General features: G+C 44.8%; 8 protein-coding genes across 8 annotated transcripts; 5 read left to right on the top strand and 3 right to left on the bottom strand.

The window, feature by feature from the left end:
- Positions 1-1,361: 1,361 nt before the first annotated feature.
- On the bottom strand, positions 1,362-1,809 carry K450DRAFT_163479 (uncharacterized protein; the record flags this gene model as incomplete). The annotated part of the gene is made up of 2 exons (XM_051584035.1): positions 1,362-1,424; positions 1,495-1,809. Coding segments are annotated over 2 exons (378 nt in total), but the record flags the coding sequence as incomplete, so codon positions are not given.
- Positions 1,810-2,196: 387 nt separating this feature from the next.
- Positions 2,197-3,326, top strand: K450DRAFT_241533 (uncharacterized protein). The gene is made up of 3 exons (XM_051589105.1): positions 2,197-2,602; positions 2,671-2,710; positions 2,776-3,326. The coding sequence occupies exons 1-3, from the start codon at positions 2,288-2,290 to the stop codon at positions 3,129-3,131; spliced, it is 711 nt and encodes a 236-aa protein (XP_051444559.1). The 5' UTR covers positions 2,197-2,287; the 3' UTR covers positions 3,132-3,326.
- Positions 3,327-3,521: 195 nt separating this feature from the next.
- On the bottom strand, positions 3,522-5,335 carry K450DRAFT_199351 (uncharacterized protein; the record flags this gene model as incomplete). Its single annotated transcript, XM_051584596.1, has 4 exons — positions 3,522-3,828; positions 3,941-4,817; positions 4,901-5,263; positions 5,326-5,335. 4 exons carry the CDS (start codon positions 5,333-5,335, stop codon positions 3,522-3,524), a joined length of 1,557 nt encoding a protein of 518 aa, XP_051444558.1.
- A 346-nt stretch (positions 5,336-5,681) lies between these two features.
- Positions 5,682-6,155, top strand: K450DRAFT_174855 (uncharacterized protein; the record flags this gene model as incomplete). The annotated part of the gene is made up of 1 exon (XM_051584209.1): positions 5,682-6,155. One exon carries the CDS (start codon positions 5,682-5,684, stop codon positions 6,153-6,155), a length of 474 nt encoding a protein of 157 aa, XP_051444557.1.
- A 3,224-nt stretch (positions 6,156-9,379) lies between these two features.
- K450DRAFT_241510 (uncharacterized protein) lies at positions 9,380-10,254 on the top strand. Its single transcript, XM_051589104.1, has one exon. The coding sequence runs from the start codon at positions 9,556-9,558 to the stop codon at positions 10,231-10,233; it is 678 nt and encodes a 225-aa protein (XP_051444556.1). The 5' UTR covers positions 9,380-9,555; the 3' UTR covers positions 10,234-10,254.
- A 440-nt stretch (positions 10,255-10,694) lies between these two features.
- On the bottom strand, positions 10,695-12,068 carry K450DRAFT_241507 (uncharacterized protein). The gene is made up of 3 exons (XM_051589103.1): positions 11,919-12,068; positions 11,596-11,841; positions 10,695-11,519 (listed from the first exon to the last, which is right to left on the bottom strand). Exons 2-3 carry the CDS (start codon positions 11,787-11,789, stop codon positions 10,784-10,786), a joined length of 930 nt encoding a protein of 309 aa, XP_051444555.1. The 5' UTR covers positions 11,790-11,841; positions 11,919-12,068; the 3' UTR covers positions 10,695-10,783.
- Positions 12,069-14,188: 2,120 nt separating this feature from the next.
- K450DRAFT_271859 (uncharacterized protein) lies at positions 14,189-14,509 on the top strand (the record flags this gene model as incomplete). Its single annotated transcript, XM_051593027.1, has 1 exon — positions 14,189-14,509. One exon carries the CDS (start codon positions 14,189-14,191, stop codon positions 14,507-14,509), a length of 321 nt encoding a protein of 106 aa, XP_051444554.1.
- A 1,483-nt stretch (positions 14,510-15,992) lies between these two features.
- Positions 15,993-17,886, top strand: K450DRAFT_241501 (uncharacterized protein). Its single transcript, XM_051589102.1, has 4 exons — positions 15,993-16,538; positions 16,639-16,768; positions 16,847-17,315; positions 17,388-17,886. Exons 1-4 carry the CDS (start codon positions 16,072-16,074, stop codon positions 17,561-17,563), a joined length of 1,242 nt encoding a protein of 413 aa, XP_051444553.1. The 5' UTR covers positions 15,993-16,071; the 3' UTR covers positions 17,564-17,886.
- Positions 17,887-18,034: the final 148 nt, after the last annotated feature.

Below are 18,034 nucleotides of genomic sequence, written 5' to 3'. Positions count from 1 at the left end.
TTTTTCTTTGTTTTTTAGCAAATTGTAGTTTCTGATCAAACAACGAGTATACCTTCCTCTCATCCCCTCTTGCTCTATCCCGCCCTCTCAAGAGCAGGTGTAATTTTTTTTTTCCTTGTCTTTGTGTCTTAACAAATCCAATCCATTTGTACTTACTATCCATACACCGAATCTGTCACCCGCCAAGCACACACTTGCAATAAATTCCCAGTTTGCATAATCGTCTTATTCATCGTCCATGGAGCGGTGGTCGTATTGTAGTCGATCCATTATACAAACTCTCTTAAATTTCAAATAAACAAAGTACCTTGATTGAATGCTAGAAACAATCCATCGTTTTATTTTTCCATCCAGGTCAATTATATTATGCGTTGATAATGCTACCTTGCATTGGTAAGCAGGATCCTCTGGACCGTCCATTACAATCTCTGCTTGTGTAGCTGTCCAGCTTTGTCTTGCAACTCAGCGTGAATGCGGTCCTCGACATCTTCCCAGAATTTGTAACGAGCAGCATCCTTGGTATCCTCTAGACTTTTGACTTCGTTCCCATCTTGTCCGTACACCATACAAAGCTTGGAGGCCTTGTCGTATTGTTTCCAGCCCACCTCGGTTTCCAGGTCCAGCCCATAAGCGAAAGCCAACCAATGGCTGAGGATGATCTTGCCAGCCTCCAATTCTTCTGCATTCATGCGGTCACCGAGAAACACATAGGAAACGTCCGCACCATGGTGTTTTCCAAGATTGTATGGGCGAGAGACTTCCAGGTCGCGGTCCAGCCTGTAGCGATACACCTTGACTTTAGAGCTGTCGTCAGTGACAATGGCGTTCACGGTACGCTCAGCAGGACACAAGAACAAGCGCTCGGCGTAGATGTCATCCAACATAGGGAGGGCGGCATCCTCCTGCTCCAGAGTGGACGGTGGGTAGAGTTCATGGAATCTGCTCAAAAGACCGGCGGGAATGATGATCTCTGTACCGCGGTAGGTTTGTGCGGGCTCTCCACCCAATCTTGTCCAAAGTGTGCCTTCATCTGTATTATCGCCTATGATGAGGGCTTCCAAAGTAGGGTAAGCACCGGGCGCCTTGTACTTTTTCAAGGGATCCTCGCATACTGCTCCATCTAAAATAGCACTGTATTGATAATTGAGGTCGGTTACGGTTTGTGCCAGGTCATCTGCCGGGATATTTCTCAATTCGTCCACCGAGGAGACTTTATAATGGTCCAAAATACGTTTCCACCACTTGTCAAAGAAGAACGGTGGTTTGGCAGGCATAACGCTGACAATACCAGACTGAAGAATGGCACGTTTGAAGGGTGCATCGTCCAGCAACAGCAAATGATGGAGAATGGTGCCACCGGCCGACTCTCCGAATCCAGTCAAACGATCGGGGTCTCCGCCAAAGTGTTGGATATGTTGTTTAACCTTAAATATTTAAAATGGGGAAATGGCGTTAGTCAGTGTCCATCCCGGCCACCACGACAGGCAAACCTACCCATTGGACGGCAAGACGAGTGTCATCAATACCCCAACTACCGTAGACATCCTCGCCATCCTGCTCTACATCCTTCTTTAAGTCGGAGCTTGAGAAGAATCCGAACACATTGAGACGATATGTGACATTGACGACGACGACAGGGCGGCCAATTTCCACCGAGTGCGCAACTAACTTGGTAGCATTGTAGGCATCAGGTCCTCCACTCTTGTTCTTCAATGCACCACCATGGATCCAGACCATGGTAGGATACAACGAACCGTCAGCGGATGGCGGAGGGGAAATAATATCGAGATTGAGACAGTTGAGTTCGTCATATACGGTTTTAACACGTTGAGGACGTTGAAAGAATCCTTCACTAGGCTGAGGGCATTCTGGTCTAGATTGCCGGATGAGCGAGAGTCTCGGTGCCTTGCTTGACAAGAAGCTTACTTACCTTTGGTGCCTGCCGTCGAGTGTACCTTCCCACAAAGGAGAAGGTTGAGCCTTGCGCCAGCGCTTAGGGACAGTAGCGTAGGGAATATGGAATTCCCGGAGACCTCCTTGGAGCAGATTGCCCTGGACATTCGCGTTGTTGGAAACTTCAACGGTAGTGGAGGATTCTGTCTGGGTCATAGTGGGTTGCGGGGATGGAAGTGGGAGTGGAAAGGATGACACAATGATCATTAGCTTTAATGGGAAATTCTGGGTTTAATCGGTGACCTCAGTTTTTTTGAGCCACGCTTGGCCAACTCGTATTTATTGCAATACGACATATTTCTTTCTTCACTTCACTTCGCTGCTTGCTCTCAACATGTCCAAGAAAGCAGAATCCACAAGTAAAAAAATCTCAGAGACCGATCAGAACCTGATCAACCCTACTGGTCACTTCTCCATGGTCCGTAATTTCCAACTCGCTGACTTGATCACCTTGTTGAATGGAGTGTGCGGTGCCATGTCCATATTTTCCAACATGCGTTATCTCGTCTCCAACGATCCAAAAGACCTTTATACTGCCATGGGATTCATGCCTTTTGGTCTTTTCTTTGATTTTATGGACGGCCGAGTCGCAAGGTGGAGGAACCGTAGCAGCTTGCTCGGACAAGAGCTGGATAGTTTGGCCGATGTGGTAAGTGTTCGAGTCGAGCACTGAATCGTTTATTTTTCGCGTGATCTCATACTTATTACCTCGTGTAGATTTCATTTGGTGTGGCCCCAGCTGCCTTAGCGTTCACAGGTAAATGCGTATGCGAGATTGTTTGTGTGGTGGCTCGGTTCAAATTTCTCACATTCTCTTTTAAGTGGGTATGCGTACAACTTTGGATACCCTCATCTTGACATATTTCGTTTCATGCGGTATCGCTCGTCTTGCTCGTTTCAATGCCACAGTCGCTTTGTTGCCCAAAGATAATACTGGCAAGATCTCACATTTCGAAGGTCTTCCCATCCCAAGTTCACTGGGTTTGGTTGCCGTACTTGCCTACCTTGTCATTGGCAAGGGCTTATTGCACGCTGACCAGTTCCCATACGGCGTGATTGATTTGGCTCAGTTGGTAGGCGTTGACTCAAAGCTTGGCCAAGTGCATGCTTTTACTTTGCTTTTCGCCATCCAAGGCACAGCCATGGTCTCCAAGACTTTGAAGATCCCCAAGCCGTAAATGCTTCCCCTGATCGTACATATTCCTGCTAACTGCATACGCCATGTAACCTTGTCATAAATAAAGACGAAACGTAGACGATGTAAATACACACGGACCCTGTTTGAACTTTCACTTGATCATTATTGGTTTTTGTTCAATCAGTTAACGAAAGATGGAATAAGGTGGAAAGGTTTTACAAAGTACTCGGGATATGATTTTGCGATAACAAGGGGGTTGATAATGAAGGTTATAAAACGAGCAGCAGGCAAATGCAAGATCATGTACAGCAAAAAAGAAGTGAACAACATCAAATAGTTATCCAGAATATGATTATAGAGAGAGAGAAAGAGAACAGAAAGTAGCCGCCGTCGTCTAAATGGTTGAAATTGGGTTTTGGTTCCCCCATTTTCACTTCACGCCAAACCGAGGAGCGTTCTGCTGTGGCATGGGCGAACCAGTCGAACCATAAGGATTCTGCATTTGCTGTGATAATCGCTGACCTTGCATGCCAGCATTAGGGAGTTGCCCAGACATACCTTGCATAGCTGCCATTTGGTGTTGTCGTGCAGCGGCTAAAGCTGCGGTCGATTGGCCAGGGGGCAAATTTTGAAATGCAGCAGGGTTATTACCGGACATCGATGCCATATATGCCGCTTGTGAATTGGGAGGTATCATCTTGGCTGCAGCAGCTTGGTTTAATCGAGCTTGTTGCTGCCTGTAGAGAGATGAAAAAAAAAACAGAGCGTCCGAGAAGAAGAAGAAAGGGATAGGGTATTAGTTACATCCCCATTCAAGTCACTTATCATCCCATTATATCCTCAACTTACATTGCAAAAGGTATCTGGCCATTTGCCATGCTCATCCCATAAGACGCTTGTTGTTGATCTGCGTACGCTTGCATGGGGTACCCTTGTGGAGGCTGTGACATGGAATGCTGTTGAATAGTGTCAGGTATAACAGCAGGCTTGGTAGACTCTGCTCTCTGCTGTTGATCGCCCATCATTCCAGCTTGATCTGCAGCAGACGCTTCAGCAGCAGCGTTCAACGCTTCTTCAGTGGGAGCGACTGCGTATTGAGGTTGCATGGATGCTGGAGTTTGATAAATGTGGGTGTGTACATCATAGAACGTTGGGTTCTTAGAGCGATACTCTCGAAGTTGAGCATTAAAATCTCGAACAGAAAGTGCAGCATGGAAAATCCAATTCAAATCATTTGGTGGACCACGATTGGGGACAAATCGATTCGTTAGATTGCTTCGTCGGAACGATAACGATGATGCTCCTGCGCCGAAAGCAGTGTCCTGAGGCATTTCGGATGCCTTGGTGTAAAGTCGAGCACGCTTCTTTTCCTCTGCCTCTTCCTTTTCGTCTTCTGCTTCACTGTCTTCTTCAGGTACACCCGTGGCAAAATAATCATCTCTACCGCGTCGTCCCTTCTTGATGACACGATGTCCAAAAGTTTTAAATATAGAACGAGCTGAAACAATGGTGATATCTCTCGTTCGAAAAGTCGATCTTAAATATCCGTGTTCAATAAGGTAGTTCTTATCTTCCTGTGTAGCGTCGACCTTGACGACCAGAGGGTTCTTGTTGACAAGTACAAAACTATCACGCATATTCAACAGAGCAACCACATCTTTACCAAGCATAAGCAATTCGTCGCCTCGACTTGGCATGGAGAATGCTGGTATCTTGTATTCACGACCTGTATGTTACATGACTTTAGTATTTACATCATATCATAAGCGCGCAGCAATACTAAATTGACAGTAGCATATATCACTTTACCATCGCGCAAATGGCCGTCCTTGTCGACTCTTGATTCTCCCAACTCATCGATCTCTCCTTCTCCCATGACAGCTTTGACCACTTTTTCAGCAATGGATTCTTCTCGCTTTTCTTCCTTTCTTTCCTCAGGACGAGCTCGCTTTATGGATCGCGGTCGGCCGCGTTTACGACCGGTGCCAATGGAAGCGGAAACAGAATGAGCGTCTTCTTCTTCTTCACTGAACTGATCTCCGGTATCACTGTGGAATGAAAGGTCGGTCATGTCGTCGTCATCTTCTTTCCCTGACGCATCCGAGCCGTAATGTGCTTTCTTCTGTGGGCGTCCTTTTCGTTTTACGGGTGCTGTCATCTGTCCAGCATGTGCTGTATTATACCATAAACAATTAGTATTGTCAACATAGTAAACTGCCATAGGATATACTTACAGTCCGACATATTGTTTAATAACGATCTACTCGCTTCCCTTGCCAAATTCAAGCTTTTCCCTGTGGTGTGCTTGCCAGTGTCGCTTTGTCCAGTGAAAGCACCAAGGGGTGACGTCACAAGAATTTTTGGAAAGCAGAAATTTTTTTCTTTATGAATCAGCAGAGGCTGCGGATGGTGAGATCTTCCTCTTTGTTTAGCTTGTGGATAGCGACGAAGGTAATGATCAAAGCAACTATAGTAGCTGCATCGTACATGATTTCAACCGATCACTTATCCATTTTTTGAACATTTTCAACCGTTTCCCACCCAGATTCCTTTTCAGCTGAAAAACAATCCAGTTGTCACATAAGCCAGCATGCAAGTTTTTGTAAAGTCTCTTCAAGGTAACACCCTTGCCTTGGACGTCTCCGCCCACACCTCTGTGGACGCCGTCAAGGCCTTGATCCAAGAACGTGAAGGTCTCGCCTCTGGTTTCCAATGCCTCTCTTTCGCCGGTAAGCCCCTTACCGACGGTCAAGAGCTCGCTCTGTATGGTGTTCAAAACAACAGCACCTTGCACTTGAACGCCGAGCTTCTCGGTGGTGGTAAGAAGCGTAAGAAGAAGACCTACACTACCCCCAAGAAGATCAAGCACAAGAAGAAGAAGGTCAAATTGGCCGTTCTCAAGTACTACAAGGTTGACGAGTCTGGTAAGATCACCCGTCTTCGTCGTGAGTGCCCCACTGCTACCTGCGGTGCTGGTATCTTCATGGCTTGGCACCACGACCGTCAATACTGCGGAAAGTGCGGTTTGACCTATGTCTTCAAGGGTCAAGATCAAGAAGCTTAAATAAGTCTCTTGACAGAATCGCATGCCATGTAGTTTGCGATGATTGACTTTTTTGGAAAATAAATTATCGCCCGCTATGTCTAAGCATGCGGTTGTTACCTAATCCTACGTTTTGAGTGTAAAAGATTGAAAGAATGGGCAGGAAAACAAGATATGTACTATGTTTTACTGCTGCGACATCATTGTGATTATAGACGTTACAAATGATTGTTGCAGATGTGTAAGAAAAGGAGGAAAACATATTATGTACTTTTTTATTGCAGTGTAAGAGCGACATTATTTTTGATTATAGACGTTGCAAATGAAACATGGAAAAAATGGGATAAGTGGGAGAGAAAGAGGAAAACAAGGTCTTCGTCTTCCAACAGAATGCTTAGGCTCAATCTTGCTCACCAGATTTACTTTACGGCAACACTCGGCTGTACACTGTCGATATGCCAACACCAGCAACCATCTTTTGATCGACTCGAACGGTTTGCTCTTTGTTGGATCCAGGTACTTTCACTTTGACGTGGGTGACCGGTGCAAGCTGTAACCGGTTTACAACGACACTGTTGGCATCCTTGCTGTGGGGTTCTTGTTCAGCCATGAGGGTTTCAGGATGGATAGGCGTTGCAATATTATTACGTTTGCCATTTCCAACTTGTGAATGGAAATTGTGGCCCCATCCATATACATCGTGACCGAAGTTTGGTTTAGTTGTATCTACAGTACGCTCATCAACGTTGGTGACATTGTCCAACACCGAAAACACATGGGTAGCACCTGCCACGATATCAGCAATACCTATAGGAGCCATTTTGCCTGATTTTTCATCGTCTGTAGGTGACATAGTAAGTAAATTTTTTCAATTACATTAGATACCACTTGAGGTGGACTTACACTCTGAGTTATTGCTTATTTCCTTGACCTTGACAGGTGTGAGCTGGAGCTGACTGTACATGGCGTTGCCTAATTGTCCGTATTGGCCCATACCCGCCGAATACACCTCGGTGACCGGTCGCTTGTCTTTACCAATCTTGTCAACTACGAAGTAGCTGTTGTCTCCACCAGCCGCGATACGAGAGCAAGCCAAGCCTGGCGGCTTACTAGAACGTCCGGAAAGCGAATACAACGTCCTAACTTCCAATGGATAGTTGCATTGTCCTTTAGCCACACCTACATCGCCTTGTGCCAATTGCTAAGGAAATCCAATGAATAAACATCATATCTCTTTAAGCACTCAGATGAACGCAAACTTACTCCAAAATTATTTGCACCAAAAGTGAAAACTCGACCATCTTCAGAGCTAGAGATTCGACGACATATATCGTTCAAAAGTTAGCATGCGTATATAGCTTCCATGCCATCATCATAACGATGCCGCTCACCGAACTACACTGTGATGATGGCCAGCAGCTGCCTCCACGATCTTGAAACCGTCCAATGTTGTATTCACAACATTCCACTTGATATAGCCGTACTCTGAAGGAGCCTCGATGTCGAATGTTCCAGTACCAAGTTGACCACGATCGTTACCTTTAACATCAGCTGGTGCTGACAAAACTCTACCGCTGGAGGTCACTGCCAAAACATGGTGCAAGCCAGCGGAAATGCTTGTAATGCTGTTCACAATGTATGCGCATATTAATGCCCGTCTTTACGTTCGCCTTGCTCCACTTTTAATTTCATTCACACTTACCGTTCACCTGATTTGAGCATATTTTGCTCCATAGGAACCGCGTACGCATTGCCTTGTCCATTCACTGGTTTACTACCACCGACTAACCATGATACCCATGAACCGCTTGACTTTTGCAATTCCTTGGGCAAAGAGCGATCGGCATTTTCTTCTTGAGACGAAGCAGCGGCCGGAAGGACATAAAGATTACCGGACTTGGACAATGCATAGACGTTGGATGCACTAACATATACGGGAAAACAGATGGTTCATACCATCGAGTGTAATGGTTTCAGAATATGGCAAATGCCTTACCTTGCAGCGACTTGCACAATATCGCCATTGGCCAACGTCAAGTTCGGTTGTTCAACTTGAGAGTGACCCACACCCCATTGATACACATTACCATGGTAGTCGACGGTCACTATGAAAAAGATCGATCAATGGCCTGCGATCGATGCTGGCGCCCATGTTTCATAATTTATGTGGAAGTTACCTGCATGATCGGGACCAAAGGCAACGTCTCGCAAGTACTGACCCCGGAAGAACTCGTGTTGGTGAGGATAGGGAAAGGATTGCTTGGAGCTTGAAGCCTGGATGATTTTAGTGCTAAATAAACGTAACATGCAATTAGATAAATTCAATTATTAGCACGACTCAGCTAAAATAGGCATTAAAAGTACATACGTATTATCACCCCAAAGGAAAAGTCCAGGTTCATTCAAACCACGATTGACTTGATTTTGTTGATCCCAAGAAGTAGGCGTAATGTTAGGATCTTGCTTTTCATGAGTGGCTGCTGCGTCTTGTGGAGCTGGGACAGATTTCTTCCAAGGAATCCAGTTGGCAGCATCATTATGCACAATGCCACCGGCAGTGAGAAGGAGACCAAGGCCAGCACCTATGGCGAGAGCATTGGTTGAGCGAATAGGTCGAAGGTTTGCACGCGTCGCATAACAGCGTACACGAGGTGCGAGCGCTCTGGTCGTTGCGTGGAACATACTGAGCAATAATAGCGGGCGGGCCAGCCAGCCAAATTATATAAAAAAATAATAAAATTTGTGGTGGTACTGGGGCATTTGCGACAAATTTGTTATCATTTGTTTATCAGGAACATGGCAAACGAATGCTGCCTTATGCCGATCACATTTGCTTCCAACTACTTATTGAAACACCTTGTCGTTGCTTTGGATGTTGTTGTCAGCATTTGCCAGCCTTTACAGTGGCCGCGCTTTGATTAACAAGAGACAGCAATATAACGTTGTGGCACTTCAAGTCACCAAATCAAGACAGGGCTCGATTTTTTGGACCTTTGACCCGGTTTTTTTTTTATATATCTCTTTTTATATCACATCCTTACATTTTCTATATCTCCTCTCCCTTTCCTCTCCTTTTCTATTTTACCCGTCAATGTCATCGTTGCTGGTATCGTCCGTCCTTTTGTCGATTGCCTCGGTCATTCCAGTGGAGGGAAGCCCAGTGAAGAAGGTGAAGCGTGAGACGTTTGCTAATTCTTCCTCGGCCGCGACTAGCAAGACTTCCGGTATGTGTAGCCTCCTTTTTCAAAGGGAACATTGAGATCTGTTTATTTACTATCATCGTCCAGCCAAGGAAACGTCCACGACCAAAAAAACATCAGCTGCCGCTACTCATGCATCTACTACATCATCATCTGCAGCCGCCAAAAATTCATCAGTCGTAGATTCAAGTTCAGCTGGTGGTATTACCCAACCCGCCACCATGGTGTCGGCAACGTTGCCTCCTACCATATCACCAACATCTAGCGTTGCTTCATCTACTGCAACTCCTGCTGCTGATACTAGCTCTGGAGGAATTTCCTCAGCTGCTATTGGCGGTATAGCAGCTATGGCCGTGATTGTGGTGATAGGTGCAGGCGCCTTTTTCATGTTGCGTCGAAAGCGGCAAAGAAACCAGACCCAGAAACGTAATACAACTATGTCAGTCGATCCATTCACTATGGGTTTCGGTAGCAACAATCCTCCACCTCCTGCACATTACCAACAACAACCCATGCAGTCGCATGCCATGACCGATACCTCCTTTGCACAACCACCACCCATGTTATCCCAACCCGTTCCTGTTCCTATGCCACCCGCCGCCCCAGTTGAAGCTGAATCTCAACCCCTCGGCACTTATACTGTTATATCCACATACACCCCTACTTTAGGTGACGAACTCGAAATTCAACCCGGTGACCGTGTCGAGATTTTGGTTGAATATGACGACGGCTGGGTCACTGGCCGTAATGTCAGTAAAGGGGGTGTCAAAGGTGTGTTCCCCAAGCACTGCATTGACTATGCCACGAGTCCTTCCCAACACCAACCTGCGATGCTGGACGCCGCCGGTGACGAGACGGGTCGAACAAAGAGAATCAGTTCCATTTACGGTGCCCAATAGGCGTGGCATGAACATCCTTAATCTGCGCTTTATGAGAAACATTTACATAAACAATTTTTGCTTGCATGGAAGCGTCAAAAATACGATGCCTATTTTTATTTTTTTGGTTCGTAGCAAGTATGCATGCTCTTGATTGATTACGCTACTTCGATCCCAAAGGTTCCTTCCATGTGTTGATTTTGTGGCACACTTGTGCGCAGCACGGTGATACAGGGATCGAGCGATGCCAGGATTACAACGTCTGATGTTGAACGGAAGGGTAGGGATGCTGAGACGGTATTCTTTTACTAATGTAACGGTTTTGCTACCATGTGTCAACCGTGTGGGCCCTCCCTCGCAGCTAGATCGCCATGTACGAATGTAGCCGGACATCCTACTCGTTCAAAATACTGGTTCTCAATAACCTTTCTAATCCAAATTGAAGTGGTGCATGACATCTTAGTTTTTATTCACAAAATAGAGTATTTACATTGAGGAATGTGAATGAAACTTGTAGGTTCCCCCGAATCAAGTTAAAAAAAAACCTTGGGTAATCTATTATTGGTATATTCTAAACAACATCGCCTGCTCGTACAAGACCTTCGCTATACCACACAGCGACGCCTTTACGTAACTCTCTTCGCCAGACAACTCCTCGGTATTGGAAGGTCCAGAAACTCCAGAAACAAATCATGGCAACGCCAGCAAGTACATTTAAGATGAAGACTCGCAAGATTTTCCAAGGATGAAGGAGATAGAATAGGGAGAAACCATCGGACCAAGCCAGTGGCACATAGATCAAACTCCAAACGCTACCACATCCTAACAGACACCAAATACGATAGCTCGCAACTCGAAAACCGCCTGTTTCCGAGAAAGACAGCAGGGTACGTGGCAGTAGCCATGACTTTGTTCTTGCTCGGCGACCAGGGACACTATCGAATTCATCAAGACGACTAACGAATTCCCACATAATGATGCCCCAGGCATTTCTTCGTTCCAAAATCAAGAGGCCGAAGAAACCAATGGTAGGATGAGCCAAATCCAAAGGAAGTCGTTCAGAAAAGGACATGACTCCGAGAACCCAGCCGACCCAAACGAGCCAAGAGCCATAGATGACGCAAATCCGTTCAAATCGAAGATGGACGAGAGAATGAGCGAAGACATGAGTGGTGTGAAATACAATACAATAAATCTCGTACACGGCTGGAAACGTATAATTGGTAGACCGGCTGTACAACGACGTGAAGTGAAAGACGATAGCTAGGATAGTAAGCAGATAGGTAATGGGGGTATATGACATACGTCTATAATCGGAGGCAGAAAAAATTAGTGAGCTCATGAATACGGCTATAAGGTCATTGTAGATTCCTTTCCACTTACATTGACTCTGCACTTCTCATAATAGGGATCTCTCGGTCCCATTTTCGTTTATCGTTGTCAAAGGATTTTGACTTTTCATCGGGTGATGGACTAGTTGAATTATAACCTTCGTCGGCCCAGTCGTCGACATTAAGTGTGTGGTGCGGATCTTTTGGAATAGAATGCAGTTTCTGAAACGAAGACACTCTTTCCATGCAAGTGAAATGTAGCTAAATGCTTAAAGTAGACAGGAAGGTGAAGAAAGGGCTGCAGTCAACCCAAAAAAAAAAGGTTATCTGGATTGGCTCGTTCGCCGGATAAAACTTCCACGTGAAAATGCTTACCCTCTCAGACATGTGATTTATCGATGAGCTGTGTCGATCAGCCTTGCTTGATTTTCAACGCTGAGATTTAGTGTCTATAGCACAACCTGTACTCTGTCATACGAGACCCTGCCATTTTAGCAGACCGTGAGGATGCAGTGTGCTAAAAAGATGCCCCCATCAAAGAGGATGTCAACTCTGCGTATTGCGCCAGATCATGGCCGAAAAAAGATTTGTCTAGCAAGCTGGTAGCCCCATTTTTCCATTGAATTTTCAGAACAAACAAATACAATATGGGAATGCTAAACCCCAACGCAGGTGTACTTCACACCTTATAATAGATATGTGTGAAACTCTGTTCTACTTCAATTGTTAAATTGGAGATGCATAGAAATATTGTATGGGGGTGAGATGATGTGCTCATTATCTTATGCTTGCAGCTGAAATTTTTCTACATACTGCTACTGGATTGTGATATCGTGAAAAAAAAAAAAAAAGATTCCAGCTTCCCAAGGCAGTCTACAGCTCCTATGGGCTCATATTACTGAAAGCCACAAATGCATTCGCCCACTTTCATGAAGCTAATATTATCGAACAAGTCTAAGGAAATGCCGATGATGGCATTACAGACCTTTTGTCAAATTTGCTTTGTCTTGGCGGAAATCTCGATATCTGAACCACTTAGATCATGTGCCGACTATATAATTTCAGCAGCCAGCCGTGCACAACCCACCCATTTTGTACCGCAGACCCTTAAGGCTTTCGCAAGATCGAGTCAGTACGCCTTTCGCCAGGTACGTCATGTTTGATAGTTGTTTTCAAATCATGTACACACTCGTTCAGGGTATTCCGATTTTATCCAAAATTGTGTGCTGTTTGGCACCAATGCTGAAGGACGCTTGGATGATAATCACATGAAGGCAATTCATTTATTTCTTGCCATGAGGCATCCAGTATGTCTGTGGAAATTTCGGGAATAATGACGAATGTAAATGAAACCAGTCTATTTGCTGCTTACGAATGGAAACACCCATGTTTGTCAACGCTTCCATGGACTGACCCAGAACAAAGGAACCCTTTTTTGTAATAAAGTGATATAAAAAAAATGGCCCATTTTTCTTATTTTTTGCGCTACATCGATGCGCTACATCGAGGAGATAAGTACAAATATGGGTGGCTCGTCTTTTCCCGCAGTCAGAGCGATGTTGCCTCAGCGAATACCCACATAAACAGTATTTTACTCCGTTAGCACCTGCCAAAATTGGCACTCGAGCCGTCAAGCTCGCAAGAAGCGCGTTTAGCGCATAAAATTTTTTAGGAAGCGTTTCCTAAAACACAGACCAGAACGAAATCCCTACACTTTTTATTTTGACTTTTTTTCGTTTCTGATACTTGCATTCTAGGGTCCTGATCTTAGCTGGGAGGACGAGCGTGGCAGACCCGTTTACTGGTCTTAGTGCCCGAGTCTTGGGTATCGCTGTTGACGGATGCAAAGCGGCGGTCCCCACGTCTTACGCTTTGACTGTTCATTTTACACGTCATGTGGAGTTTCTGGGACCTTGGCTATTGAAAGAGCATTCCCCGTTCAATACATAAATTTATGGGAGCCATATTTACAAACATACCATCATGGGAATATCTGTTTTAATATGCGGTACATTTTGTGAATGGTCCCCAATTTTCATTTTTTAATAGCTGCTGCAAGGGGTTATGGGACCCAAAATCTTAATTAGCCACAGTAGAACACATTTCATGCTCGCACTGAAGGACCCTGTTTTCATCACATCTCCAGCTGAGACATCATGCTGCTGAACAAATATGATGGAGTCTGTCATATCGCGCAACGTTTCACAGTGGTGACCAAAAGGCTTAACGCATGGGCACGTTTACGAGGTATTTCCCTTGAGTTATGAAACAGGTAATTTGTTGATCATCGTAATTTACGCTAGAAGGCACTAGAGGGTAAAGTATTGAATTCTAGACCGACGCATAGACAAAAGAACTTGAAAAGTAGTTCAGCGTACCGAGCTATAAGACTCTTCGAGTCGGGTCCCCTCTCATCTCCGCCGTCAAAAAGACTTTTTTATGTGTCCGCTCGCGTGTCGAGACCTCTTGGTCAAAATGTATAAAAGGGCCAGCGGATTACTTTCATACCATATTCATTAGCACTCTCTTCTTCATCAAACGCTGGACGTTCTCCTTCATTTCATTTTTATATAATCCAATTCTACGACACCATGCAAGTCACTAGCTACATTTTTGTTCTGCTCGCAGCCCTCCTTTCATGCGCCATGGCCGCTCCTGCTGCATCCATTCAACGCAGATCTCAATATTCAGGTGACGGTACCTACTATTCCGTTGGCCTAGGAAGCTGTGGAAAAACCAACGAAGATTCTGAAATGGTAGCTGCTCTCAACGCACCCCAAATGGGTAAGAACAAGTATTGCGGCAAGTCCGCTAAAGTGAAGGGTCCCAATGGCTCTGTTACTGTCAAGATCGTCGACACCTGCCCCGAGTGCGACAGTGGAAGCTTGGATCTCTCACCCTCTGCCTTTAAAAAGATTGGTGACATGTCTGACGGCCGTATCTCCATCTCCTGGGAATGGGCTTAAAGAACAAAGTAGCCAACCCCCAAACCGTTCATTCTCTTTCTGACCTTGCATGTAAAAAAAAAGAAGATGGTCAGGTCCCCCCCACCTATAGAATGTATTTTTTTTCAGTGTAAAAACATCTGCCAATTTTGCTACCAAGATATTAGTCGGCCTGGTGTCGCAATATCTTGTCATAGCCGTACAAAAAAAAACCAAAACAGTTTTACCAAAAAAATAAACATCATATTGAATGTATATATTAGAACGGCTGTCGTTGCTTGCTTATAATACATGTATCATCAGAAACCAATAGAATAGAATTAAACATAACAAACGTACTATGCCGATAAGCGAGAAAATGTTATAATGAGAGACTGTGTGAAAGACTTTTGTTTTGATGACTCCAATCCTCAAACGGTTTTAGTGGGATTTCATTTTTTTATCATTAGGCTAGGAAAATTTTTGAATATCAAAGTTTTCGGTCTAATTTTCTTAGTGTTGCCGGTGATAAATATCACTGGTCAAATCAGCTAGGTACACTGACCCTTCAGTACTGTATTAGTGTATAGAGGAAGGAGGACCATTCGTACATATGCATATCAAATGACTTTTCTGGCTGGACCAACGGTAAAATAGACTCAGGCAGCATGCATGGGCCAAGCAACGGTACTTGACAAGGCTCGTCACAGGAAGTAACATGCTGACCGACGGAATCGCGCCCGTCGGTCTTTTCCCGTGACTTTTTACACAACCTCTAACAAATGCCCTGATGATAAGAAGTGGTCCGGCATACCCTTACCACTCCACGTGCTAGGAACGACCCGCTGAAACATCAGTAGCAAAAGAAGATACTCATTGGTGTCAGATGAAAACGTACTGGACCAATGGTGTGTAGCAGGGCCGAAATTTTTTATTTCAGTAGTAAAATACGGCATTTTTGGGCCGATGCGTGCCGTTCCGTTCCATTCTCAATAAAATACGTCTAGTTATCGACTTTACAACTGTTCTGACTGTGGATCAAGATTTTTTGTGCGTGCGAGAATAAAAAATGATGTCAAGACATTGATGGTTATGGCCATCCACACGTGCTAACAAAGAGGTTTACTTGCACATAAACGTGACTAGGGGCTAGTTAAGCAGATGGGTGTGGTTGTGTCGTTACTATTCGCTGGGTGGTGCGAAGAACACAAACAAAAGATACCCTCTGGATGCCTGCCATTTCGAACCAAGCTCATCACGTTGGTAAGTATCTATCCGTTAACGGGGATGACCAAGATGATTTTTTTTTTTTTTTTTTTACTTTATCCTTGGTTTCTTTTCCGGCTGATTTTTGATAAATGCAAGGGACATAGGGAGTGATCCGTCACTTAGGACGACCACTATGCAAGGTAACTGTATGTAGGAGATTGTGATAACGGCGTCTTAGCAGCAAATGGCCTGCGTAAGCAGCCTCAGGATAGTGAGGCTACGGCTGGGCAAGGGCTGGTGTTGACAACGAAACTGGGGAAAATCTTGGTGATTGCTGCATTTGGCTCCGAAATTGATCTGGCATCTAAAAAATAAAACAACTGCAATTTAGTTTTATGTCAAACCCGATATTTTTTTTTATTCTTCTTTCTTTCTCTCTCCACAGACTCTCATTCACAATGTCGACATCAGCGTTGACAACTATTACTACCGCTCGCCCACGCAAGCCACAAGTAATCACTCTGAAGCCTCCGTCTCCACGTTTACATACACGTAGACACTCTCAGTCCACCGCCTCTGAGTCACTTGAGAAACATGACCAGCCTAGTCGCTCACGGTCACTGTCCACCTCCGTTCTACCATCACAGGAAGACGGTTCGTTTACCGAGCAATTGCTGGCTTCTGTCAATTCAAAAATCCGTGAAATTGAAGATGCCGATAGCACGGGCATCCTTCGATACGTGGATGATCAGGTACACGAGAAGTGGGATACGGCCAAAGCTGCCGTGGTAGGAGCACAACGCCTTCTATCCTTCGATGAACTTCCTAACGAATGGCAAGAGAACCAATACATTCTTACTGGGTAAGTCGCTGGACCCCTTCGTTATTTGCAGAGCCTAAATTTTTGTTGTGTTTTTTTTATGTTGACTAACGAACTCAAAACCCCTCATATTGAAATTCAGCTATCGGTTTTACCAAAGCAACAGAGCTTGCCTCAAGTCCATTTTTGCTCTTCATAACGAAACTATGAATATCTGGAGTCATCTTATAGGATTTGTCTTCTTTGCTGGATTAGGTGTCTACGCTTTCAACGTAAGTGGACAAACTCTCCCATGACGAATTCTCGGAAGAATGTCTAGTTAAATTCAAATCCACCTATCTCGTTTATAGAAACAGTTTCCTGAAGCAACCACCAATGATCGGGCTATCACGCTCACTTTCTTCTTGGCTGCTTTAAAGTGCTTGATCTGCTCCTCCATCTATCACACTTTCATCTGCCACTCCCAACATGCCATCAAGAGCTTTACAGCCACACTTGACTATATTGGTATATCTATCTTGATCACTGCGTCCGTTCTCATGACCGAGTACTACTCATATTATTGCCGACCTGTTGCAAAGTTTCGCTACATGATGTTTACGGCATTGGTTGGTTCCACTGGAATCGTCATGCCCATGTTCCCATTTTGGGACACCAAACCTTTTCGACCTGTTCGTATTGGCGTGTTCTTGTTAATGGCCTTTAGCTCGGCGGTACCTGTGGTCCACATCACCTTCTTGAATGGCCCTAGCAGCACCTGGGAATTCTTGAAGCCTGTGTGGTACAGTGTAGCTATGTATCTCTTCGGTGTGGCAATCTGTAAGTTGTTGGGCTTCAATGTGTAGTACAGCAAAACCCCCCGTGACTGAACTTTTATCCGTTTCCATTTAGATGCAAACCGCTTCCCGGAAAAGATGTACCCAGGCCGCTTCGACTTTGCTGGTCTTCATAGCCATGCGATCTGGCATATCTTTGTTTGTTTGGGAATATTCTTCCACTATCGCGCCTCCTTGCACTTTTATGCCCAGCGATACACCTTTGGCTGTGCCATGCACCTGGATTCATGAACGACATAAACGATACCAAACATGTGGAAAAATACTCCTATATTCGCTTTAATGACTAGCTTGTCCGCAACTCCTCTGCCCCTTCGTGAGTAAGCGACCTATGGGTCCCTATACTATCCCACTCCACATCTTTCATTTTTAGAATCCCCACCATTCCTATTATACACATGGACACGAGCCATATCTATATCTTATGCAGCGCGCTAAAAGATATAGTGTGTGTTGTATTTCTTTCTAATAGCATGTTATTGCCGTATTTCATGCTATCTATTTTACCCACTCGATTTAATCCTATAAATAATAAAAAATGCGACGTGCAAAACAAAAAAGAACCAGACAGAAGCTTTTTGATCTACCGTCGTTGCGGTACTTCCGTATTTGTGCGGGAGAAAGTGTTGGCGCTTTCGGACGCTACACACGCCAAACTCAAAAGTTGCGGTGGAGCAAGCAGTGCAAAAAAGTGACTAGCAT

The sequence above is a fragment of the Umbelopsis ramanniana genome, assembly GCF_025399195.1.
Source record: "Umbelopsis ramanniana AG unplaced genomic scaffold K450scaffold_28, whole genome shotgun sequence".
In the NCBI taxonomy this organism is placed as follows: domain Eukaryota; kingdom Fungi; phylum Mucoromycota; class Umbelopsidomycetes; order Umbelopsidales; family Umbelopsidaceae; genus Umbelopsis; species Umbelopsis ramanniana.
The sequence above is the reverse complement of the archived record's forward strand: the minus strand, read 5'-3'. Positions and strand labels throughout refer to the sequence as shown.

Bases quoted from the DNA above. Each gene is read 5' to 3' on its own strand.
- K450DRAFT_241533 (XM_051589105.1), top strand. From the start codon at position 2,288: ATGTCCAAGAAAGCAGAATCCACAAGTAAAAAAATCTCAGAGACCGAT. The intron at 2,603-2,670 runs GTAAGTGTTCGA...TACCTCGTGTAG, and splicing joins TGGATAGTTTGGCCGATGTG to ATTTCATTTGGTGTGGCCCC. The intron at 2,711-2,775 runs GTAAATGCGTAT...TTCTCTTTTAAG, and splicing joins AGCTGCCTTAGCGTTCACAG to TGGGTATGCGTACAACTTTG.
- K450DRAFT_241510 (XM_051589104.1), top strand. From the start codon at position 9,556: ATGGTGTCGGCAACGTTGCCTCCTACCATATCACCAACATCTAGCGTT.
- K450DRAFT_241507 (XM_051589103.1), bottom strand. From the start codon at position 11,789: ATGGAAAGAGTGTCTTCGTTTCAGAAACTGCATTCTATTCCAAAAGAT. The intron at 11,520-11,595 runs GTAAGTGGAAAG...CTCCGATTATAG, and splicing joins ATGAGAAGTGCAGAGTCAAT to ACGTATGTCATATACCCCCA.
- K450DRAFT_241501 (XM_051589102.1), top strand. From the start codon at position 16,072: ATGTCAAACCCGATATTTTTTTTTATTCTTCTTTCTTTCTCTCTCCAC. The intron at 16,539-16,638 runs GTAAGTCGCTGG...ATTGAAATTCAG, and splicing joins AACCAATACATTCTTACTGG to CTATCGGTTTTACCAAAGCA. The intron at 16,769-16,846 runs GTAAGTGGACAA...TCTCGTTTATAG, and splicing joins TAGGTGTCTACGCTTTCAAC to AAACAGTTTCCTGAAGCAAC.